Below are 26,202 nucleotides of genomic sequence, written 5' to 3' on the forward strand. Positions count from 1 at the left end.
TTCATATGAATCTTCTGAACGAAAGCTCATTGTGCGTATACTACATTACCTTTTAGGATGAAGAATGTTGGCAGTATGCCTTTGGAATCAGACACAAACAAAGTCAAACTGGTTGTATGCCTATGGACTCAGCCATATACAAAGCTATTCAACATAATCACTAGTACTATTGGGTGTGGAATGCATGCACCAATACAGCCACAAGGATATTTTATGTGTCATTTAACAGATGATCATTCGCACATTGAGGGGATAGTGGGACTACTTGTTATGCTCGTCTTTAATGCTTTTGCATGTTATTTTCATATATTCCTAAAAATAAACAAAAAACTTGACTAAGCTTGTCCAATGGAAAAGAAAAACGGATTGTCCAACTAGACCTACCTGTAAAGCCAGGATAAAAAATGCCCACATTCTATTGAAGTTCCTATAAATATGAAGAAATGAACGAACTTCTACATAAGCTTTTCCACTCCAAAAGCATTTTTGTCTCCTGTTTTGATACCCCTAGACAAACACATCAAATTTGCATCAAAAAACAGTGTATATGAAAAGTTGCAATAGACCACAAGGGCACCAATAACATAGAGAATGATACCTACTTGGCCAGACCTGTCAGTATTTCTCATAAACTCTTGAGTTATCCTCCAAGGCCAACCTAAACGAAAGCATTCACTAGACCTGTTTCCAAACTGAAAATTAAAGCCTTTTACATCTTTGAAAATTGTTGAGAAGAAACAATGCTTCCAAGGACCAACCAAAAACACTCGTTTAAATCATCATAGTTTCGCCACGTGGAATGGCCACCATAGTCACTTCTTTCAGCTTCCTGTAAGTGTGCAGTCTCAATCCACATAATCAAGTTGAAATAATATGCACACTACCAACTTCTTCAACCATATACACAAAGGGACAAAAAAAGTAACCTGTTGTATGATGTCATACATGGGCTTAATCACTGTTGTGAGAAAAGAATAGTCTTTCCCTCCATAAACCAATTGCATGCTTTTGCATGTTTTTGAACTACTATTATTGAGTACATACTTGATATCTTCTGCCATCTACATTGATAAAAAAAAATAAGGTCATTCAAACAAACACAAGACAGACATTTGCAAAATACCTTTCTCTTAGGAATAGACACATGCATTGATTAAAAATGAAAAACAGAGTTTGCAAACCTCTCTTAGGACATGCTATACACACGCATGCACCTCTATTATATGCCCATGAACATTCAGCAATAGCATTCTAGCCCACGCACGCGCGCACGTGTGTGTGTGTGTGTGAATGTGTGTGTGGTGTGTGTGTGTGTGTGTGTGTGTGTGAGAGTGACGCGCTGTTCTGCCCCTGCTCGAACTGTCGAGTACTTCTCCTGCGGGACTGTCTCCTGCGCGCTGCGCGCAGCAGCAACCATCTGCAGGTTCGCCAGCAGTCTGTGTGTGTGTTGGGGCACGCGCTATTCTGCCCCTGCGTGTCTGTTCCTGCGCGGACTGTTTACCCAGCGCGCCCACCTGCTCCATGCTGCTGAAGACAGTGGTTTTGCCCAGCACGTGTGTCAGTGGCAGTGTGGCAGATTTTGCAAGACAAGTTGTGGCCAGTGTTGTGATGTTTGGTCTCGCTGTACAGGACTGGCAGGGCAGCATACACAAAGCGTTGGTTCGTTTGTCATTTGCAAAGTTTTCTCCACAGTAGATTGCAGAATTTTCTCGCCAGTCAGTTTTGTTTGATGAAGGGGTTTTTTAATTTATGTTTGACTCACTGTGCGTCTTTAAGCGTCGAAAAGCGATGGAGCCCGCGTCGGAGACAGCCTCTGAGATCAAGGCATGCTTGTATGAGGACTTTGAGGAGGCTCGACAGGCATGGAATGGTCACGCGCCTGCTCTTGAGGTGCGCATTCCGGTATAGGACCTCATGGACCCAGTTGCGCAGTACGCTATGAATGCAGTTATTCTGTTTTTCTCGGGAAAAATGCCTACGGCGCAAGATGTCGGCCAATGGGTTGATTTTCTCCTTAAGCGACAAGCTGTTCGTGGTGTCTACTTTGGGACGCGTGGATTTTATGAAGTTTTGCTCGCAGACAGGAAGCTCGCAATCTTTTGCTTGAGATGTTTCCCCTCTTTTTTAATACACAGATGACACATGTTCTACCGTGGGCACTCACTAAAGACTACCAGAGTCTTATTCGTCACAAATGCCCGGTGTGGGTGGAAATTGTTGATTTCCCCCGCACGTGGAGACATTTCCTGCCATTGTTGGCTGCGCAGCTTGGAAAGGTTATCTGTCCTCCAAAATTGGATGCGAATACCAACAGGTTTTGCATTCTTTGGGACACGGACAAGATTACCCCCGATGGTATTATGGTTGACTCAGGTGATCCATGGGTAGGCAAGCGCCCCTTTAAACTTAAATGGGGAAAATTTGCGAATTCATGTTTTCGATGCGGCAAATTTGGTCATATGCAATCTGAATGTCCAGAGCAGGTCTTGCAACCCCCTCCCTCTGTTTTATTTTGTCCACCTCTATCCCTACTGGAAAACCCACAAGTGAAGTCAAGCAAAGTGGAGTCTCTACTGCTAAAGTGGCTTCGCATGTGGACAAAGGGAAAGGCAAGGTACAACAATTCACTGATCTTGGGAATGGGACTGCTGCTAAGAGCAAAAATGCTGGACCTGTTGATGTCAATACTTGGGTGGTGCCGAAAAAAGCTCTAAAGATTCGCACGCCAATTTCTTCTCGTAATTACGTTCCTTCTGTTAATGCTAACAAGAATGCATCGTTTAAGCAACTTCTATGTAATGACAATTGAACGCTGATTGATGCATGGGACAAAGCGATGCACTCTTACAAAGATGTACTCCTTGGTGAGGCTTCCACATCACATGTGAACACTGGGGACATGTTTCCTGCCCTGACTCAGAGGATGGGTCCTCGTCTGGATGTAGTGGATGGAGACGTGTCTATGGGCACCTCCACTTGATTATGATACTTGTTCCTTTTTGTACACATGTTTCCAATGCAAAGTCATATTAAATGCATCTCATACAATGTGCGTGGGTTATGCAACCTTGACAAATGGCGGCTGACCTGGCACTATGTACATACATGTAGGGCAGACATAGTTGTATTGCAAGAGCATAATCAGCACGAGTTTGCTGGTCAATGTTCCTATTTTGCCGGATATTGGATTGCATATGCGGGCTCGCAAGATTTCTCGGGTTTATTGATGCTGGTTCGACATGAGCTTCAGCCTGTTCTGCTATACAATGATCCACATGGTCGATGGATGGTTGTACAGTGTTTGTTGAACGGTCGAGTTCATGAATTTGGAGGTACCTATGCATATACGGCCTTTGGGCAAAGAGATGCTTTATGGCGAGAAATCTCGTCTCACCCATGGACCTCGAATGCATTTCTGTGTGGAGATTTCAATAATACCCCTGATTTGCTTGATAGCACCACAGGAAATTCGCATATGTTTCTTGCGGAGAAACACAAATGGGATCTTCTTGTTGCCTCTGCTCAAATGATTGATATATGGCGCTTTACATCCTGATGCCTCTGGTTTTACCTTTCAGCATGCTGCTCATTCCTGTCATCGAGCACGATTGGATCGTTGGCATTTGCTTAATGGACAACAGTATGAAGAATTTGTATGTGACAAGAGGATAGATTATGCTCTGCAGCTATCGAATCATTATCCTCTTTTGCTGTCGTTGTATTTTGGATAGTCTCTTTGTGATCGGCCTCTTCACAGGAAACGTTTGTTGCATGTTAATAATGCTCATCTTACTCATGAAGCATTTCGTCGCATGATTGCCGATATTATTTGTCCGCTGTTGGCTCAAATGCATATTGATTTGGATGCTGCCTCGTATCGTTTTGTCATGAGAGTACAAAGTGTGATTTCTGACTATGGTATGCAGCATATGCAGAGTATTCGGGAGAATGTCGTCGATGCGAAACAAGCTAGTCAACGTTTACAACAGTTGGCTGATTTCCGCCCCCTGTCTGACTCTGAAATGACAGAGTTATGTGAAGCTAAAGTGTGTATTCAGCAGAATGATAGGAGGAAGCCCTTGGTCTTCATGATAAATGTGGCATGGGAAAAACAAGATCTACCAATTTCATGGCAGGAGGGCTTACTTAAGTTGTTGCCCAAGCAAGCGCTTTGCGAGCAGTTCTCTCATTGGCGGCCCATAACTTTGATGCCAGTGATATACAAGCTTTTGGCTAAGATGTTGGTCCACCGCATCAAGAACTATTTGTTTACAGGACTTCATCAGGCTCAGTATGGATTCATTCCTCGTCGTCAAATCATGGACAATTTGGCCAATCTTATGATTGGCATGGAGTATGCTAAGTATACGCAACAAGATGTGCTGGTCATGCAAGTTGATATTGAAAAGGCCTTTGACACTGTCCACTGGGACTTCATTGCTGCCACAATGAGATGTCTAGGATTTGGTCCTAAGTTGGCCAATGTGGTTTATTTCTTATATGATTGTGTACGTCTTCGCGAATCCTGGACGGGGAATTGACAGAATCATGGCCGCTTGGTTGTTTGGTTAGGCAAGGTTGCCCTATTAGTGCTTTGTTGTATGCAATTGCCTCTCATCCTTTGTTGATGTATCTTGATCACTTGACCTCTGCACAGCGTCTTCATGGTTTGCACCTACCATCGGGTCATACTTTTATTGGGCAGGCTTATGCAGATGACTCACTGTTTATGCCTCGCAATCAGCAAAACGATGTTCAAGAGATTATGAACGCTTTGGAATTGTTTGCGATTGCGGCAGGTCTTAAAGTCAATTTCCGTAAATCAAAGCTTCTGCCGCTTCGTTCTTGTGATTGGCATGCTCTGTTGTGGCCTGGAGAGATTGTTCTTCCAGGCATTTGGGTTATCCAATTGGATGGAATGTTACTCACAAGCAGAAAGTGGATTGGGTTATGAATCGCTTGAATGTTAAATTACATTATTGGAAGCTTTCTACCTGGCCGCTACATGTTCGCGTGCGAATTGTTCAGAGTATCCTCATGGTATATGTTCAGTTCTTTTTGCCATTGTTGCATTGGCCCCGTCACTGTCTTGACTCTCTCATGTCGGCCATTTTGTCTCATTTGTGGCGAACGCGTGCTCACAAAAAAGGTTTGCGCCTGATATCGATGGCAAAACTTTGTACACCAAAGCGCTGTGGTGGTTTGAATATTTTGGACCTGCGTAGGCATGTCATTGCTAGGAAGGCTATGCTTTTGCCTACCCTTGTGCAACAATCTCAGCCTTGGACTCTTATGTTTGCACACTTGAGTCAGCATGTGGTTACATCCTCATTTGGTCACTGGCAATCATCCACGTGGGAGGCAGTATTTGGTAAGATGGATGGTCATATTCGTGGATGCCCACTTTCTTCCACCTTGCTCTCTGCATGGAAACAGGTTACGATTCATCTCTCATGGAATGCTCGGAGGGAATGAAACTCACTTCGTGCAGAGAGCCTTCATTGGAGTCGGGCTTTCTCTTACTTTGGTCGACCGCTCACCTCGCCAGGCGTATTTCCTCTCTTGCCGTGGCATTCGAGTGGTTGAGGATGTGGTGGATGCAGCTGGTTTCACTTTCGAGTTTCCCTTTGCCGCTCGCCGCTTTGGATTGGGCATGCATTATCGCCAATTTTGGAGAGAATTACAACAAATGTTGATAGGTTTCTTGCCCGTTTCACCTTTGACTGATGGTGATCGCATGTCTGATTGGAAGCTTGGGGAAATGCCATTTCGAGATATTTCTGCCGCCCGGGCATATGCTCTTCTTCTGCCTTGTCCATGGATTGCTGATCATTGCAACGCTGTTTGGCACATGCATAAATCAAATATTTGGTGGCGCAGGATTATATCTGCAATATGGGAAAGCAAGTTGCCATTGAAAGAGCGTTTGTTTCTTTGGCGGTGTTTACTTGGTGTGCTCCCAGTGGGTACCTTTCTTAGGATGCGCCGTATCCGCCCTTCATCATGTGTCCGTTGCTTATCTGCCGAGGAGGATGTTTGTCACCTCTTGTGGGATTGCTGTGTCACTTGAGACTTCCTTCGCCGGGTATCTGCGTGTATGCGGCTACGTTTTCCCGCGATGGTCTTCCATAAGCGGTTTTGGGTTTTTGGTATCTTCTCGCTGGCGTTGCAGTGCTTTGCAGCCTTCTTCATGTGGGTTAGGTTTTGGGCGTACTGGAGCCTGTGGCGACAGCGTAATGGCTATATGTTCCATCGCATTCATACAGATCCCCTACCTTTCTTCAAGATTTCCCTTCGGCAGTCTTTACGGTTCACCTTGAAAGTTGGTGATATCACGACAGAGATACATCAGCTTTCTTATGAATGCTTTTAGATATTTTGTACAGTCGAACACTGTTGTGTTCCTTTCCTTGTACATCTTTTTGGTGGGTTTTCCTCTCGTTGAGGTTTCCTACAGATAGATAAATCAAATTGATTTACAAAAAAAAAAAGTGTGTGTGAATGTGCATGTGTGTGTGCCCTTCGCGAAAGCCTGCTCGCGCGCCACTTTGCCCAGCCTGTGAGGGCCTCTGTGTGTTGACGTGTGTGTGGGTCTAACAGTGTGTGAGTGTGCATGTTGTAGTCAGCGGCAGCGCAAGTAACAAGGCTGCACCATTGCAACCCTGGCAATGAACAGGTTCTCTGCATCATTCTGTATACTGCACGCAGACAGTAAGTGGAGAAAGCCTACTACCAAATTGCGTTTTGCAGATTTGGCCTTGCTTGTTCTTGTCAGAATTTAGTCGAACTGTTGCAGTATCAATGTAAGGCAGTTTACAATTACGCACAAATTACAGTATTACAGGCAAAGTTTAAATTACAGTATTACAGGCAAAGTTTTTAGCAGATGTATGAGTTCTGTGGGAGATGTACATATCTCTGCGGTCTTTGTAAATAGAGAAAGTGTCAAATTACCAAAAAAAGGGAAAACCACTATTTGCTTTAGTTCTCGGTCGTGGTCCCGTTGATGCAATCAGAGTTCCCGAACGTCTTCAAGCGTCATAGAGACATAGAAAGTGTTTCGGAGAGTGCTTCTGAAATCAAATTTTGTCTGTATGAAGACTTCGAAGAGGCCTGAAAAGCTTGGAATGGTCAGGCACCTACACTTGAGGTGCGAATTCAAGTACAGGACCTGATGGATCCGGTAGCGCAATATGCCATGAATGCCGTCATTTTGTTTTTCCCCGGAAAAATGCCTGTTGCGCAGGATGTCGGACAGTGGGTTGATTTCCTACTCAAACGTCAGTCTGTCCGAGGCGTTTATTTTGGTGCTCGGGGTTTCTATGAGGTATTATTGGCAGATACTGAGGCTAGAAACCTCTTGCTGGAAATGTCTCCTCTCTTTTTTGGCACGCAGATGACTCATGTTCTGCCTTGGGCACTTACGAAGGACTATCAAAGTCTTATTCATCACAATGTCCTGTGTGGGTGGAAATTGTTGATTTTCCAAGCACGTGGAGGCATTTTCTTCCTTTGTTGGCTGCTCAACTTGACAAGGTCATTAGCCCGCCGAAATTGGACGCGAACACTAACAGGTTTTGCATTCTGTGGGATACGGATAAGCAAACCCCGGATGGAATTATGGTCGATTCAGGGGATCCTTGGGTGGGCAAGCGCCCTTTTAAACTTAAATGGGGCAAATTTGCTAACTCCTGTTTTCAATGCGGTAAATTCGGTCACATGCAATCTGAATGTCCTGAACCAGTTTTGTAGCCCCCTCTTTCGGCAGTTCCTTCCTCTGCCCTTGTCCCTATAGGCAAATCTGTTGGTGAAGCTAAATCGAATGGAATCCCTGCAATGAAGGTGGCTTCTAATGCAAATAAAGAAAAAAATAAAAATCCACTATCTGCGGATGTTGGGAATGTAAATGTAGCGAAAGGAAAAAATGTTGCGTTGACTGATGTTGGCTCTTGGACGATACCTAAAAAGACAATAAAAATTCGTACTCCACCTTCATCCCGTAATTATGTTCCTCTGGTTAACGCCAATAAGAATGTATCATTTAAGAAGCTTCCTTGCAATGACAATCGCACGTTGATTGACGCTTGGGAAAAAGCGATGCACTCTTATAAGGATGTACTTTTGGGCGAGGCTTCCACTTCTCAGGCAGTCTCTATGGACAAGTTTCCTGCTTTGACTCAGCGGATGGGTTCTGGCATGGATGTGGTGGATGGAGATGTCCATATGGGCATCTCGACTTGATCCTTTCGTTATGTGCCGTTGTAAATATGGTTTTAATGCACAGTCGCATTAAATGCATTTCATATAATGTGCGTGGGTTATGTAACCTGGACAAATGGCGACTGACCTAGCACTATGTACATACATGTAAGGCAGATATCGTGGTTTTGCAAGAACACAACCAGCATGACTTTGTTGGTCAGTGTTCTTATTTCGTTGGTTACTGGATTGCATATGCTGGTTTGCATGATTACTCAGGTTTATTGATGTTGGTTCGGCATGAGCTTCAGCCAGTTCTCTTGTATAATGATCCGAACGGCCGTTGGATGGTGATTCAATGCTTGTTGAACGGTCAGGTGTATGAATTTGGAGGTGTCGGAGCTATGTGAAGCCTCTGTGTGTATTCAGCGTAATGACAAGCGAAAGCTTGCTAAATGGCAGACGCGTGCTCGCCAGCAGGCTTTCATGGACAAAGGCTGTCCTTCAAAGCAATTTTTTAAGCATTTACATCATTCGAGAATCTCATGTGCAATCCAGCGCATTATGCTTTCCTCGAGTGTTTGGACTTCTTCAAAGCAGGAACTTGCAGATGCCATGGTTTTGCATTATCGACAGGTGTTTGCTGCTCGCCATGCACGTCAATTGATGCTTTCCTTTGTTACTCCGATTATATCCCCGCGAGATGCATGTGGTCTTGAGGATCCCTTCAGTGCTTCAGAATTGCATTATGCGTTGCTTGCTTTGGACCGTTGGCGGTCTCCCGACTGGGATGGGCTTACTGTGGAATTTTTCCTCTCCTTCTGGGAGGATCTTGAGCATCCACTGCTTTACATGATTAATGCAACATGGGAGAAACAAGATTTGTCGATATCTTGGAAAGAAGGTTTACTTAAATTGCTGCCTAAGCAAGCGCTTTGTGAGCGATTCTCTCATTGGCGTCCGATTACTTTGATGCCGGTGGTTTATAAGATATTGGCTAAGATGCTGGTGCACCGCATTAAGGACCATCTTTTTGCAGGACTCCATCAGGCTCAATCTAGTTTCATTCCACGTCGCCAGATTATGGATAATCTGGCTAATGTTTTGATTGGCATGGAGTACGCTAAGTACACTCAACAAGATGTGTTGGTTATGTAAGTTGACATTGAAAAGGCCTTTGACACTGTAGAGTGGGACTTCATTGCCGCCACCATGACGTGTTTAGGGTTTGGTCCTAAATTCGCCAATGTGGTTTATTTTTTGTATGCATGTAGCACGTCTTCAGGGATATTAGAAGGTGAATTAACTGAATCTTGGCCTTTTGGTTGTTCGGTCAGGCAGGGCTGCCCCCTTAGTGCTCTGTTGTATGCTGTTGATACTCACCCGTTGTTGACTTATCTTGATCACATGACCTCTGTTCAGAGTCTGCATGGTATGCGGTTACCTTCGGGTCGTACATTCGTTGGCCAGGCTTACGTTGATGATTCGTTGTTTATGCCTCATTATCAGCAGGAGGATGTCAAGGTGATTATGGAAGCCTTGGAACTATTATTCTGCCTCTCCGTTCTTGTGATTGGCATAGTATGTTGTGGCCAGGTGAGATTGTGTCTTCAAATGTGATTACTAGGCATTTGGGTTATCCAATTGGATGGAATGTTACTCACTCTCAGAAAGTCGATTGGGTTATGCAACGCTTGAATGTCAAATTGCATTACTGGAAGCTTTCTACTTGGCCCTTCCATGTTCGTCTGCGAATTGTTCAGAGTATCCTGTTGGCATATGTTCAGTTCTTTTTGCCACTGATGCATTGGCCTCGCCGATGTCTTGATTCTCTTATGTCGGACATTATGTCCCATTTGTGGTCGACTCATGCTACCAAAAAAGGCTTACGCTTGTTGTCAATGGAGAAGCTTTGCACTCCTAAACGTTTTGGTGGAGTTAATATCTTGGATTTGTGTAGGCATGTGTATGCGCGGAAAGCTATGTTGTTGCCCACTCTTGTGCAACAAATTCAGCCTTGGACTTTGATGTTTGCATTCCTCAGTCAGCATGTTGTTACTTCTTCTTTTGGCCATTGGCAACCCTCTCTCTGGGAGGTGGTTTTTGGCAAAATGGAAGGGTACATTCCTGGATGTCCACTTGCTTCCTCTCTAGTATCTGCTTGGAAAGAGGTTACAATGCATTTATCGAATCCCCGGGCATTCTCTCTTACTTTGGTCAACCGCTCACCCCGTCAGGCTTACTTTCTCTCTGGTCGTGGCATTCGTGTGGTTGAGGATGTGGTCGATGAGGCTGGATATACTTTTGAGTTTTCCTTTGCTGCTCGTCGTTTTGGGTTGGGCATGCATTACCGTCAGTTTTGGAGAGAGCTTCAAAGCATGTTGCTCGACTTTTTGCATGTTTCACCTTTGCCTGACGGTGATTGCATGTTTGATTGGGCCTTTCGGGAAACGCCTTTTCGAGCTATTTCTGTAGGTCGAATTTATGCTATTCTTCTACCACAATCATGGCTTGATGGTCATTGTAATGCCATTTGGCGCATGCACAAATCTGACCTCTAGTGGAGGAGGCTCCTCTCTGCCATTTGCCTTTGAAGGAGCGTCTGTTTCTTTGGCGCTGTTTGCTTGAAGTGCTTCCCGTTAGCACTTTTCTTCGGGCGCGTCATATTCGTTCTTCTTGCGTTCGTTGCTAGACTGCAGAAGAGTATATTTGTCACTTGTTGTGGGATTGGTGCGTTACTAGAGACTTCCTTCACCATGTATCGGCGTGTTTGCGGCTCTGTTTTCCTGGGGTTGTCTTTCACAAAAGGTTCTAGGCATTTGGCATTTTCTCACCGACGGTACAACGTTTTGCGGTCTTCTTCATGTGGGTCAGATACTGGGCTTTCTGGACCATGTGGAGTCAACGTAATGCTTACATGTTTCATCATACTCATGCGGATCCATTCCCTCTCTTCAGGCTTTCTCTTAGGCAATCGTTACGATTTGCTTTGGAAGTTGGTGATATCACCTTAGAGATGCATCAGCTTTCATATGAATGTTTTTAGCTACACTCTACAGATGAGGAGTTTTGTGCTCTTCCCCTTGTATATGGTCTTTTCAGTGGGTTTTCCTCGCTTTGAGGTTTCTCACTAGTAAATTAATCAATCGATTTACAAAAAAAAGTGTGTGTGTGTGTGTGTGTGTGTGTGTGACTGGAAGCTTGGGGAGATGCCTTTTCAAGATATTTCTGCCGGCCGGGCATATGCTCTTCTTCTGCCTCATCCATGGCTTGCTAATCATTGCAACGCTATTTGGCACATGCATAAATTAGATATTTGGTGGCGAAGGCTTATATCTGCATTATGGGAAAGCCATTTGCCATTGAAGGAGAGTTTGTTTCTTTGGCGGTGTTTGCTTGGTGTGCTCCCTGTGGGTACCTTTCTTAGGATGCGCCATATCCGCCCTTCATCCTGTGTCCATTGCTTATCTGCCGAGGAGGATGTTTGTCACCTCTTGTGGGATTGCTCTATTACTCGAGATTTCCTTCGTTGGGTATCTGCGTGTATGCGGCTACGACGGTCTTCCAAAAGCGGTTTTGGGTTTTTGGTATCTTCTCACCGACGTTGCAGGGTTTTACAATCTTCTTCATGTGGGTCAGGTTTTGGGCGTACTGGAGCCTGTGGTGACAGCATAATGGCTATATGTTACATCGCATTCATACAGATCCCCTGCCTTTCTTCAAGCTTTCCCTTAGACAGTCTTTACGGTTCGCCTTGGAAGTTGGTGAGATCATGGCAAAGATACATCAGCTTTCTTATAAAGTCTTTTAGCTATTTTGTACAGCCAACACTTCTGTGTTCCATTTCTTGTACATCTTTTTGGTGGGTTTTCCTCTCTTTGAGGTTTCCCACAGACAGATAAATCAAATTGATTTACAAAAAAAAAAAAAAAAATGTGTGTGAGCTGACGCGAACCCAATTTCTGCTCTCTGTGGCGAGCTCTTCTGCGCGCTGCTGCAGCCAACCGTGCCTGCGTCAGCAGGTGTGTGAGTGTGTGTGTGCCTGTGTGTGTGCCTGTGTGTGTGACCTCCGTGAACTCAGATTCTGGGCGCCCATAAGACCTGCATGGACTGCTCGTTCAGAGCTCTCAGAGACCTGCTGCAACAATTTGCGCTCAGCTCTGTAATCTGCCCCTGTGTAGTCAAACCTTGCAACCCTGAGCTTGTTCGCCCCCTGTCAATCTCTGTGCGACTTGCCGAATCATCAACACCAGGAACTTACAGCTCTGTATAATTAGCGACAATTAATAATTTTAGAGGCTTTACAGTTTGCAATTTTACTGGATTTTCTTGCAAGATGTATGTCTTCTATGGCAGATGTAAATATTTCTGCAGTCTTTGTGAATAGATAAAATAACAAAAATAAAAAAAAGTCTTTTGCTTTGGTTTTGGATGTGGTCCGGTTGCTGTATGACAGAGTTCTAGTGTGTTTTCAAGCGTCGTAAAGCCATGGATAATGTTTCGGAGGTTTCTGAAATCAAAAGCTGTCTGTATGAAGACTTTGAAGAAGCCCGAAAAGCTTGGAATGGTCAGGCACCTGTCCTTGAAGTGCGCATTCCAGTACAGGACCTTATGGATCCGGTAGCGGAATATGCCATGAATGCAGTCATTTTGTTTTTCTCGGGAAAAATGCCAATTGTGCAGGATGTCGGACAATGGGTTGATTTCCTTCTCAAACGCCAAGCTGTCCGAGGCGTTTATTTTGGTGCTCGGGGTTTCTATGAGGTTTTACTGACAGACACTGAAGCTAGAAACGTTTTGCTAGAGATGTCTCCGTTTTTTTTTGTCTCCGTTTTTTTTTGGCACGTAGATGACTCATGTTCTACCATGGGCACTTACGAACTATCAAAGTCTTATTCGTTACAAATGTCCTGTGTGGGTGGAAATTGTTGATTTCCCTCGCACGTGGATGCATTTTCTTCCATTGTTGGCTGCTCCGCTTGGCAAGGTAATTTGCCCTCCGAAATTGTATGCGAATACCGATAGGTTTTGCATTCTCTAGGATACGGACAAGCAAACCCCGGATGGAATTATGGTGGATTCAAGGGATCCATGGGTTCGCAAGCATCCTTTTAAACTCAAATGGGAAAAATTTACAAACTCAATGTTTCCGATGTGGTAGATTTGGTCACATGCAGTCTGAATGTCCTGAACCAGTTCTACAGCCCCCTCTTTCGGCTGTTCCTGCTTTTACCCCTACCCCTATAGGCAAATCTGTTGGTCAAGCTAAATTGAAGGGAGTTTCTACTGTGAAGGTGACTCCCAATGTAGACAAAGGGAAAAACAAAAATCCGTAGTCTGCTGATGTTGGGAATGTAAATGCAGGGAAAGGCAAAAATGATAGGTCGGGTGATGTTGGCTCATGGGTGGTGCCTAAAAAGACAGTTAAAATTCGCACTCCAACTTCCTCCCGCAATTATGTTCCTCTGGTTAACGCCAACACGAATGCATCGTTTAAGCAACTTCCTTGCAATGACAATCGCACGTTGATTGATTCTTGGGAAAAAGCGATGCATTCTTATAAGGATGTGCTTCTGGGTAAGGCTTCCATCTCTCAAGTAGATCCTATGGACAAGTCTCCTGCTTTCACTCAGCGGATGGGGTCTAGTGTGGATGTGTTGAATGGAGATGTCCATATGGGGATCTCGACTTGATTCGTGTGTTTCTTGCCGTTGTACATATGATTTCTAATGCATAGTCGCATTAAATGCATTACATACAATGTGCGTGGGTTATGTAACCTTGACAAATGGCGATTGACCTGGCTCTATGTACATACATGTAGGGCAGATATAATTATTCTGCAAGAACACAACCAGCATGACTTTGTTGGTCAGTGTTCTTATTTTGCTGGTTATTGGATTGCATATGCTGGTTTGCAAGACTATTCAGGTTATGCTGGTTCGGCTTGAGCTTCAGCCAGCTATCTTGTACAATGATCCGTAGGGCCGCTTGATGGTAGTTCAATGTCTGTTGAATGGTCAGGTTTATGAATTTTGTTTATGCGCATACAGCATTTGGACAAAGGGCTTCTCTATGGCTAGACATCTCTTCTCGTTTATGGACTTCAAATGCATTCCTTTGTGGTGATTTTAATAATACCCCTACGATGGATGATAGTACCACAGGTAAAACCCATATATTGCCTGCAGAAAGGCTAGGATGGGATAATCTGTTTGCTACCACTCCGATGATTGATCTATGGCGACATTTGCACCCAAATTCCTCTGGATTTACTTTTCAGCATGTTGCTTACTCTTCTTATCGAGTGCGGTGACGGGAGCAAAGCGAACCCCGAACCCCCGATGGCCTCTAAAGCACCGGCAACCGAATGGCGCGCCTCGTGCCTGTCATAGTAAAGCAAACAGGGGGCACCACCTAGCTTCAGCGGCTAGGACGCAAACAACACACCACCATAACAAATTTTTCATCCAAGAGAGATGGATGCTTGGGAGTAATGATGAAGAGGAAGGGAAATGAGATCAAGTGAGAGAGAGAGAGTGAGGGAGGGGGTATAGCGGCTTAGTACTTAGGCACCACAGAAGGATGGAGAATCCGCACACCCTTCACACATACACAAGCTCACTCCAAACACAAGACTAGGTGACGATTCCGCACACCTCACATGGGCAAAACATTGCAAGAAAACATACTCACAAAACCTCAAGCTTTATTTAGAGAATAAGGCGATGAAATGAGGAGCATAGGGTAGGGGAATGAGAAGGGAGAGAGTGGTAGAGCACATGGCGGATAGGTGGGAGCTGATGGCGAAGACTCGCACGAGAGTTATGACCATCATCTTTCATTTAGCTTCCCTTCATCTTCCATAGCCCAAGGGTGTAGAGGTCATGCTCAAGACGAGCATGGTGATTGCGGTGATGATGATGGTGTGGGTGTGTGTGTGTGCACTAGGCACACACAGTGCATAGTGTACTCTTTGGTGATGTTGTGTGTGTGTGAAGTGTGATGGTGACCCCTCTTTATATAGAGGAGGAGGGGGGAGAAATTCTAAAATTTAGAAATGAAGAAATCATTATCTACATAGGCCATGTGACTGTGGGCTCCTTTTGTCTGGCTATGTGTATATGTGCCAGAACAACAGTCTCATGAGAGAGAGACTAAGAGAGAGAGAGATGGGTTGATGAAAAAAAGTGAGAGGTGATATGGAGAATAAAGTAATTACAAGAGGGGAGAGAGGGGAGTGTGTTCAGAGGTGAATCTGTGTGCAGATGTGTGTGAACACAAGAAAAATCAGGTAATCACCGGGTGGGGATGGATCTGTGGGCACCTTTTTCAGTGAAACTGAGTGTGTGTGAGTGTGGGGGAGGTTATTTAGCTACAAGACAAGAGACATGGCGCCCTTTAGAGAGAGAGGGGGGTATTTGGGTCATGGGATATGATAGGAGAGAGAAAAGGGAGGTGGGGTATACTATTTTGGAAGATAGGATAAGTTGCATGTGAGTTAGGGTGCATTATTGGTGAGTTAGAATGTATTATTGGTGAGAGGTGGGGTAGCTTGAGGGGAGAGAGAAATGAGAAAGGACAAGGGGAAGAGAGAGAGGGTTGACCTTTTGAGTGGAGGAGAGGAAAAGGGACACACGGCGGGGCAACAGTGAAGAAAAAGGAGGCAAGGTGGGGATGGGCTGCTCCGCAAGCATGAAGTGGCCTATTTTACCTTTCTCATATATTTACATAATCACACTTTATTTTTTCTTACTTTTTCCAATGCCTTTTATCACTCCCTCCCTAAGAGGGGGTTTTCATGGGGTGGGGACGAGAGAAGAGAGGTATGGGAACTTGGTTTGTGAAAAGCCCCCATCATTAGCCCTCCCCTTTTGGCTAGAGGCATTCATGTCTCTAGCTCATCTGTTTGATCATTATCGTCGGAGGTGGCGGCTGATGGTGTGTCCTCATGTGGAATGTCAACAGGTGGAGCCTGGTCAAATCGAAGAAAATAAGATTTAAGTCGCCAACCATTTACCTTGGTTTTATGAAGTTTTCCATCGGCCTCCATAAGCTGGTAGCTTCCATTGGCATACTTTTTCCTGACGATGAAAGGACCTTCCCATCGGAGTAGGAGTTTCTTATCCTTGTGCGTGTCGAAGAGATTGTCGTAGCGGAGCACCAACATTTCTTTCTTCAATTCTTTTTGCCGGAGATGCTGGTTAAAGCTAAGGCGTCTATGCTCTGCTTGTGCCGCATAATAATTTATTGCTCTTCTCTGTCCAGCTGCAGTCTTTCCAAGTTGATGATGTGATCTCTCAAATGCATGTTAGGCTGTTGAAGTTGGCTTGCCATTACTCTGAGACTTTGTAGTTGCACTTCAATGCTTCCTTACCAAATACTAGATGATACGGTGTGAATCCCAAGGATGTACGGAATGAAGTTCTGTAGGCCCATAAAGCTGGTAGTAGGTACTTATCCCAGTCTCCAGGATGATTGTTTACCTGCTTGGTAATAATTTTAGAAACCATTCCATTTACCTTTTCAACTAGGCCATTACATTGAGGGTAATATGGTGAAGAGTGCCTCCTTGTAATGCCCAGTTTCTGCATTAATTCTCCTACCAAGTCTGCTCTGAAACCTGGCCCTCTATCAGAGATGATCTCTAAAGGTGTGCCAAACCTACAACATATGTGCTCGTAGATAAATTTAGCTACCTCTACCGCTGTGATTCTAGTGGTGGCTGTAGCCTCTGCCCATCTAGTCATGTAGTCGACCCCCATGATAATGTAGAATTTTCCTGAGTTGGCCCTAGGTAATGACCCAATGGCGTCGATACCCCATTTTTCAAATGGGCCATATGAGAGAATAGGTGTCTGTGGTTCAGGCATAAGTGATCTAGTGCCGGCCTTTTGACACAACTTACATGTTTTGCACCAGTGGTGTACATCACGGTTGAGGCTAGGTCATATGAAGCCTGCTTGCAAGATTTTCCTACTTGTTATGTCTAGGGCAAAGTGACCACCACAAACCCCGTCGTGACAGCTAGCAATTACTCCCGTGATTTCCTGAGAGAGAGGGACCTTCCTGAGTATTTGGTCCTTACCCTTACAGTACAAACCGTCATTGATGAGTCGATACCTTGTGGCCTTCCGCGTCAGCCATTGCTTCTGTCCCTTTGTTAAATCTGATGGGCATTCTCCTGTTTCCAAAAAATGCATGATGTCAGGCAAGGCATCACTGCCTTGAAATAGAGGGAGCTTTAGCTTTATTGCTCCAACCACCAGTTCCTGTAGTCTTTCACTTGCTAAGGCATCTCCTTCTTGGTTTTGAGCCCTTGGGATATGGTGTATTTGAACTTCTTCAAACTTACCCAACAAGGTTTTTACACCACTTAAGTGAGTCCTTAAACTAGGATTCTTGCATGTCCATGCTCCATTTACTTGCCTTACCAGAAGTAGAGCATCCCCAAATACATTAAGGCGTTGTACACCTTGCGAGACGCACCATTGTAGACCCTTGGTTAGTGCTACATACTCAGCTTCATTGTTAGAATGTGAATCTAACAATTGGCCCAACGAAAATACCTTTGTCCCTTTGTCATCAAAGACCACTATGCTTGCAGCTGCTTTGTCAGACGCTCGCTTGTAGGCTCCATCAAAGTAGAGAGAGTGTGCTCCTTCTACCATCAGTGGTACTAGAGGTAATCGGACTTCTCCTCCCTTAGATTGCTTCTCCTTCCCTTCAAAGACTTGGTAGGTCATGAGTCCCCCCAAACTTGCCCTCGTCGTGCTTTCTACCTGTACCGTGTAGTCAAACTCTTGCAGACGAACTAGCCATTTAGTAATCCTAGCAGACACATCCATGTGTTGTACGACATAGGGAAATATTTCATCCGTGGTTAGAATCACAAATTGCTTAGGCAACAAATATGACCTAAACTTTGTAGTTGCGAATCGAAGAGCTAGGACTAAGTGTTCCACATGGGTGAAACCTTTCTCTCCTGCTGTCATCATTCGACTAGAGAAGTAGATTGGCCTCATGAAAGATGTTGTCGTATCCTTCTGGAGTAGCACAGCCCCCAATGAGTCATTACCAACACTTGAGGTGACATAGAATTTTTCATCCCACTTAGGTGGTGAGATAGTCGGCAGGGTGACTAAGACCTCCTTTACCTTGTTGTAGTGATGTTCGCTTTCCTCGTCCCAAGTGAAAGTTGATCTTTGAGTGAGTTGTTGCAGTGGTAGAACAAGTTGTGATAGTAGATGTATGAATCTACTTAAGTACCTCACCTTCTGTAGAAAAGAGACCAATTGACGTGCGGTCGTTGGTGAAGGTAGGGCTATGAGTGCGGACAGCTTACTTGGGTCGGCGTTGATACCTTTTGCTGAAATTTCATGGCCTAGTAGAATGACTTTACTCTCCCCAATGTGGCATTTATCCACATTTAATTGCCCGCCTAGGCTCTGCAACCTGGCCAAACCTTCAGTTACCTTTTCTAAATGTGAAATACGGGAGCTATATATACAAAAATCATCAATGAACACTCTTATGGATGTTCCAAAGAACGGTTGAAAAACATATGTGACATATCTTTGGAATGTGGCAGGTGCATTTGTGAGACCAAATGGCATAACCCTGTATGCAAAACAACCCCATGGCATGATAAAAGTGGTTTTTAGCTGATCTTCCAAGGCTATGCGTATTTGAAAGTATCCAGAATAACCATCACAGACGGTATAGCATTCAAAACCCGCTACTTCATTCAGAATTTCATCCAAGAAAGGGAGAGGAAAGTGGTCTCTCTTTGTAGCTACATTTAGTGGTTTGTAGTCAACACAGACCCTCCACTTACCATTCTTTTTAGGCGTCACCACTACGGGTGACCCCCATTCTGAGTTTTCTACAGGATAGATGAATCCCGCCTCCAGCAGTTTCCTTACCTCGGCCAAGAGTGCCTTTTCTTGTATGACTCCCAGTCGTCGTAGCTTTTGCACAACTGGTTTTACCCCTTCCTTCAGCTTAATATGATGTTCCACCACTGTAATGCCTGTGATTCTTTCATAGTTGTCAATGAACAGGTTAGGAAATCCCATCAACATTTGCAAAAAACTATCTCTCTCCTCAAGTGTTAATTCCGTAGACAACATACCCTTCAACCTACTTCCTCAAAGGCCAAGTGATTTTCTCTCCTCTTCATTGGGTTGCCCTTTTGGTGATGGATCACCAGTTGTGCTTACCCTTTGTGGATCCTTCATAATTATACCAATCACATCAATGGAACTGTCACTTCCGTCGATGGATGTGGTCTCCTCCTCAAAACTAGAAGATTCTCTAGTGGTTTCATCTGCCGATGTTTCCAGATTCATTTGCTTCTGCTTGCCAATCCTCATGTCGTAGTAGATTGTCTCCCCTTTCTTACCAGTCATGCGTAGAAGGCCAGTACCCCAGTCCTGTTTTGCCTTCATGGCCATCAACCATGGCCTTCCCAAGATTAGTGGATAGCCCTTCCCCTTAGTAGGCATTACAAAAACATCTACCTCTACCTCACTGTTGAAAGCTTTTATTTTCACGGCACTTACCACACCCACACACTTTACTTTTACGTTGTTTTCCATCTTTGCCTTGCACGGAGAAGGCCTGTCAACCTCGAGCCCTAATCGAAGCATCATAGCTTCGCTCATTACACAGATTTGTGCACCTCCATCAATGTAGGTGTTTCCAACCCTCTTTCCTTTTATGTTTACGTTGACAATTGGAAGGATGTCATCCATGTTGCATCCCGAAATTGCTCCGGCTATCTTTGTTTTGGAGCGTCTTGTACTTACCATTTTAGACCATTGTCGCCTTACTTTAGGTACAAGATGTAGCAGTTGTGGCCATGTAATCTTCGGTCCTTGCTCTGCCACATCCAATGTTAGATCATAGGGCTTGGAACTTTCCCCTGGCTGGAAGTCGGTGATGCCCAATTTCCGTCGTAGCCTGGATGGCCTCTTGCTAGTCTCTCCTCTCATGCTTCTCTCATCATCTGATTGTGTAGCTTTCTCCCTCCTAGCTCTTTTCACAGTCATGGCTTCAAGTGGTTCTAAAAAGGTTACCTTCCCCTTACCCTTGTCCCTCTCCTTTGCTCTGGGTGGATCCATAACTACGGCTTTTCCTTTCTCTTCTAGCCTTATGATGTTTACAGGGCGATCAGGTGGTGGGGCTGGTGGAAGAGGTGGGATGGATGCTTGCAGTGGTGTCTCGGGTGGACGTAGAATTTGTGTTGATGGGGCTGGTGCTCGGGGTGGGGGTGTTCTTTCTCTAGGGGGTGACAATTGGTTCCTCCTACCTCCTCTATTATAGTTTTGTCGTGGTTTGGGACAGTAGTACATACCGTGACCGTCTTCTCCGCAGTTGTAGCAATGATACTCCCTGTTTTGTCGTCGTGCTCTTCCAGGGTCTTGATCTCTTTCTTGACTCCTCCCTTGCTGTATTAAGTGGACAGACAAATTCTGCAGTTGGTCAGTAATATGGACCAACATATCTTGTTGGTCATCTCTTACCCCAAGAGCCGGTGGTGGTGGTGGAATGGTGATTGTCGTAGTTGCTGGTCGATGCGATGTTCCTGTTTCTGTTGACTCGGTTTCTTTGGCTTTCATTCACAGCTTCTTGTCCTTAAGGCGAGCAATCTCAACGGCTAACTCGTACGTAGCCGGGAATCTACCTTTCACCTTCTCCTTGAGAAGCGGCCATAAGCCATGCATGAACCGATCTTTTTTTAGGAAATCGGGTGCAGCTTCTCCCCTTGCCAATGACTCAACCCACCGTTCCCACAAATCCACAAATTTGAACTCATAGGTGGCATATTCTAAAAGACCCTCCTGCTTCAAGTCTCTCAACTTGTCCCACAACTTTTTTGAAGTGGTACCTCTCCCAAAGCGCCTCTTAAAAGCGGTTTTTAAGGGTTCCCAGTCATCCTTGGTTGCTTGTGGAAGTGCATTGTACCATGATCTAGCTTCTAACTTCATGAGATGCTTAAAGATTCTAACCCGGGATTCATCCATATCTTTGTTTCTCACTACACATGCTACTTCAAAGTCATCTAGGAAGTCTGTTACCAAATCCTCCCCCTTCTTTCCTTTAAATGTTGGAAATGCTACACTTGCCATGATTACTGAGAGAGAGCTAGAAAGACACACTGCTTAGCTTGCAAAAGTTTTTTTCTTCTTTACAAGGAGGCGTGTATACCCTCTTATACTACGACATAGATTAAAACTTCAAACGGTACATTGCCTTGTACCAAAGGTAAGACAAATGGCTGATCTGATGCCAAAACCTCAAAAAACCGCTCCCCACCTAGCATGGTGTCAATGACGTGCTGGTAGTGAGCCTTCAAGTCCAGTATTACCTTGATTGAGCGTACACGTGTTGGTATGTGTGATCTGTCTTGAGGTAGGTTGTACTGATTCATGTGAAGCTTAGAGGTGCTTAGTCGCTGTCCAAGCTTGTGGGACAGGGTGGTGTTCTTTCCTGAAACAAACTCAGTAGATCCCTAGTTTCTCTAGTGAGAGTGTGAGCCAATGATTTCGTTATCTGTGCTGCAGCATCAGGTGCGACTTGAAAACTGACTGTGATAATTACCTCGGTGACTTGAGTTACCCGATTCTCAAAGTAGAATAGTGTTGATTCTCTATTGTGCAGAGCTCCTTCCATTTTGTTGTTGTGGGTTGGTTGTAGGTTGCGGACATGGTTTCGACCTTCTCCTTCTTCTTCTTGGCACTTGGCCTATGTATATCCACTGGGTTTGACGTGTTCGTTGACTCTCCCACTGCAAATCGATTACCGTTACGCCTGGCACTCGAGCTTCGATGGAGATGTGGAGTTCGTCTAGTTGTGCTTGGAGCTCTTCTTCTTCTGTCGTCCAATTAGCAAATCCTACTAGCCATTCATCCATTCACAATAGTTTAGGGGTTTCAGTCTTGTAAACCGAAGGGTTTCATGAAAAGATCCTCAGTGGGGGCACCAAATGACGGGAGTAAAGCGAACCCCGAACCCTCGATGGCCTCTAAAACACCGGGAACCGAATGGCGCACCTCGTGTCTGTCATAGTAAAGCAAACAGGGGGCACCACCTAGCTTCAGCGGCTAGGACGCAAACAACACACCACCATAACAAATTTTTCATCCAAGAGAGATAGATGCTTGGGAGTAATGATGAAGAGGAAGGGAAATGAGATCAAGTGAGAGAGAGAGAGTGAGGGAGGGGGTATAGCGGCTTAGTACTTAGGCACCACAGAAGGATGGAGAATCCGCACACCCTTCACACATACACAAGCTCACTCCAAACACAAGACTAAGTGGCGATTCCGCACACCTCACATGGGCAAAACATTGCAAGAAAACATACTCACAAAACCTCAAGCTTTATTTAGAGAATAAGGCGATGAAATCAGGAGCATAGGGTAGGGGAATGAGAAGGGAGAGAGTGGTAGAGCACATGGCGGATAGGTGGGAGCTGATGGCGAAGACTCGCACGAGGGTTATGACCATCATCCGCCATTTAGCTTCCCTTCATCTTCCATAGCCCAAGGGTGTAGAGGTCATGCTCAAGACGAGCATGGTGATTGCGGTGATGGTGATGGTGTGGGTGTGTGTGTGCACTAAGCACACACAGTGCATAGTGTACTCTTTGGTGATGTTGTGTGTGTGTGAAGTGTGATGGTGACCCCTCTTTATATAGGGGAGGAGGGGGGAGAAATTCTAAAATTTAGAAATGAAGAAATCATTATCTACATAGGCCATGTGACTGTGGGCTCCTTTTGTCTGGCTATGTGTATATGTGTCAGAACAACAGTCTCATGAGAGAGAGACTAAGAGAGAGAGATGGGTTGATGAAAAAAAGTGAGAGGTGATATGGAGAATAAAGTAATTACAAGAGGGGAGAGAGGGGAGTGTGTTCAGAGGTGAATCTGTGTGCAGATGTGTGTGAACACAAGAAAAATCAGGTAATCACCGAGTGGGGATGGATCTGTGGGCACCTTTTTCAGTGAAACTGAATGTGTGTGAGTGTGGGGGAGGTTATTTAGCTACAAGACAAGAGACATGGCGCCCTTTAGAGAGAGAGGGGGGTATTTGGGTCATGGGATATGATAGGAGAGAGAAAGGGGGGGTGGGGTATACTATTTTGGAAGATAGGATAAGTTGCATGTGAGTTAGGGTGCATTATTGGTGAGTTAGAATGCATTATTGGTGAGAGGTGGGGTAGCTTGAGGGGAGAAAGAAATGAGAAAGGACAAGGGGAAGAGAGAGGGGGTTGACCTTTTGAGTGGAGGAGAGGAAAAGGGACACACGGCGGGGCAACAGTGAAGAAAAAGGAGGCAAGGTGGGGATGGGCTGCCCCGCAGGCATGAGGTGGCCTATTTTACCTTTCTCATATATTTACATAATCATACTTTATTTTTTCTTTTTTTTTCCAATGCCTTTTATCACTCCCTCCCTAAGAGGGGGTTTTCATGGGGTGGGAACGAGAGAAGAGGGGTCTGGGAGCTTGGCTTGTGAAAAGCCCGCATCAGCGGTTGGATCGATGGTATTTGCTTAATCTGCAACAATATGAGGATTTTGTATGTGAGGTCATCATCGATTATACCTTACAATTATCTGATCATTACTCTGTTTTGTTGAATGTGAGTTTTGGGAAGTCTCTTTGTGATCGACCTCTTTCTAGAAAACGTCTGCTACATATTAACAATGCATATCTTGCTCATTCGGCCTTTCGTGACATGATTTTTGATATTATTCCCCCGCTTCTTGCTCATATGCATTTTGATCTTGATGCTGCCTGGTATCGCTTTGTTATTAGGGTGCAAAGTGTCATTTATGACTACGGCACGCATTACATGCAGTGCACTCGGGGGGATGTTAAGGATGCGAAGCAAGCTTGTCAACAGTTGTAAGTGTTGGCTGATTTGCAGCCTTTGTCTGACTCTAAGATGTCGAAGTTGTGGAAAGCCTGTGTATGTATTCAGCATAATGACAAGCAAAAACTTGCTAAGTGGCAGACGCATGCCCGTTAGCAGGCTTTCATGGATAAAGGCTATGCTTCGAAGCAATTTTTTAAGCATTTGCATCATACGAGGGTCTCGCAAGCAATAAAGCGGGTTATGCTTTCCCCACGTGTTTGAACTTCTTCAAAGCAAGAACTTGCTGATGCCATGGTTTTACATTATCGACAGGTGTTCGCTGCTCCTTCTCAGCCATCCTCGGTTGCTTGCCATGCGCGTCAATTGATGCTTTCCTTTGTTCATCCGATTATATCCCCACAGGATGCATGTTGCCTTGAGGACCCGTTTACTGCCTCGGAATTCCATAGTGCGTTGCTTGCTTTGGGCCATTGGCAGTCTCCCAGTTGGGATGGGCTTACTGTGGAATTCTTCCTCTCCTTTTGGGAAGCCCTTGAACATACATTGCTTTTCATGATGAATGGCAGAAACAGGATTTGCCACTATCTTGGAAAGAAGGTTTACTTAAATTGCTGCCTAAGCAAGCGATTTGCGAGCGATTCTCTCACTAGCGCCCGATTACTTTGATGCCGGTGATTTACAAGTTATTGGCTAAGATGCTGGTGCACCGCATTAAGGATCATCTTTTTGCAGGACTCCATCAGGCTCAATATGGTTTCATTCCACGTCGCCAAATTATGAACAATTTGGCTAATGTTATGATTGGAATGGAGTAGGCTAAGTACACTCATCAGGACGTGCTAGTTATGCAAGTTGATATTGAAAACGCCTTTGACACTAAACAATGGGATTTCATTGCTGCCACGATGAGGTGCTTAGGGTTTGGTCCTAAATTTGCCAATGTGGTTTATTTCTTGTATGCATGTAGCACGTCTTCAGGGATCTTGGAAGGCGAACTAACAGACTCTTGGCCTCTTGGTTGTTCGGTCAGGCAGAGTTGCCCGCTTAGTGCTTTGTTGTATGCTATAGCCATTGATGTATCTTGATCACTTGACTTCTGTTGAGCGTCTTCATGGTTTGCGGTTACCTTCGGGTCGTACCTTTGTTGGCTAGGCTTACGCAGATGATTCCTTGTTTATGCCTCGTAATCAGAAGGATGATGTCGAAGTGGTTATGGAAGCCTTGGAACTTTTTGGCTTTGTGGCTGGGCTTAAAGTCAACTTTTGCAAATCGAAGCTTCTACCTCTTCGTTTTTGTGATTGGCACAGTCTATTGTGGCCAGGTGAGATTGTTCCTCCGAACGTGATTACTAGGCATTTGGGTTATCCAATTGGATCGAATGTCACTCATTTTTAGAAAGTGGATTGGGTTATGCAACATATGAATGTCAAATTGATATGTTGGCCATTACTAGAAGTTATCCACTTGGCCATTACATGTTCGTCTGCGAATTGTTCAGAGTATCCTGTTGGCATATGTTCAGTTCTTTTTGCCATTGATGCATTGGCCTCGTCGTTGTCTTAATTCTCTTATGTAGGACATTATGCCCCATTTGTGGCGGACCCATGCTTAGAAAAAAGGCTTGCGCTTGATGTCTATGGAGAAGCTTTGCACTCCTAAACGCCTGGGTGGCCTTAACATCTTGGATATGCGCAGGCATATTCTTGCTCGGAAAGCAATGTTGTTACCTACACTTGCGCAACAAATTCAGCCTTGGACTCTTATGTTTGCATACCTTGGTCAGCATGTTGTTACTTCCTCTTTTGGCCATTGGCAACCATCTATCTGGGAGGTGGTTTTTGGCAAGATGGAAGGGTACATTCTTGGATGTCCTCTTGCTTCCACTTTGGTGTCTGCCTGGAAAGAGGTTACGGTTCATCTTTCATGGAATCCTCGGCAGGAAGGTAATTCGATTCGTTTGGAGAGTCTCCATTGGAGCCGAGCATTCTCTCTCACTTTGGTCGATCGCTCCCCTCGCCAGGCTCACTTTCTCTCTAGCCGTGGTATTCGTGCAATTGAGGATGTAGTCGATGAGGCTGGATATACTTATGAGATTCCTTTCGCCGCTCGCCGTTTTGGAT

At 44.8% G+C, this 26,202-nt stretch overlaps 1 protein-coding gene across 2 annotated transcripts in view; it reads right to left on the reverse strand.

The window, feature by feature from the left end:
* Nucleotides 1-26,202, reverse strand: part of LOC147444499 (callose synthase 3-like) — a 283,316-nt gene that overhangs the window by 196,786 nt on the left and 60,328 nt on the right. For both annotated transcript variants that reach the window (XM_086527094.1, XM_086527095.1), the window contains 4 exons: nt 927-1,061; nt 759-829; nt 603-681; nt 385-507 (listed from right to left, as the gene is read on the reverse strand). In XM_086527094.1, the coding sequence (XP_086383220.1) occupies nt 385-507; nt 603-681; nt 759-829; nt 927-1,061 (408 nt within the window). The remainder of the gene's footprint in view (nt 1-384; nt 508-602; nt 682-758; nt 830-926; nt 1,062-26,202) is intronic.

Source organism: Adiantum capillus-veneris, chromosome 13, assembly GCF_014529385.1.
Source record: "Adiantum capillus-veneris isolate H3 chromosome 13, ASM1452938v2, whole genome shotgun sequence".
Lineage (NCBI taxonomy): Eukaryota > Viridiplantae > Streptophyta > Polypodiopsida > Polypodiales > Pteridaceae > Adiantum > Adiantum capillus-veneris.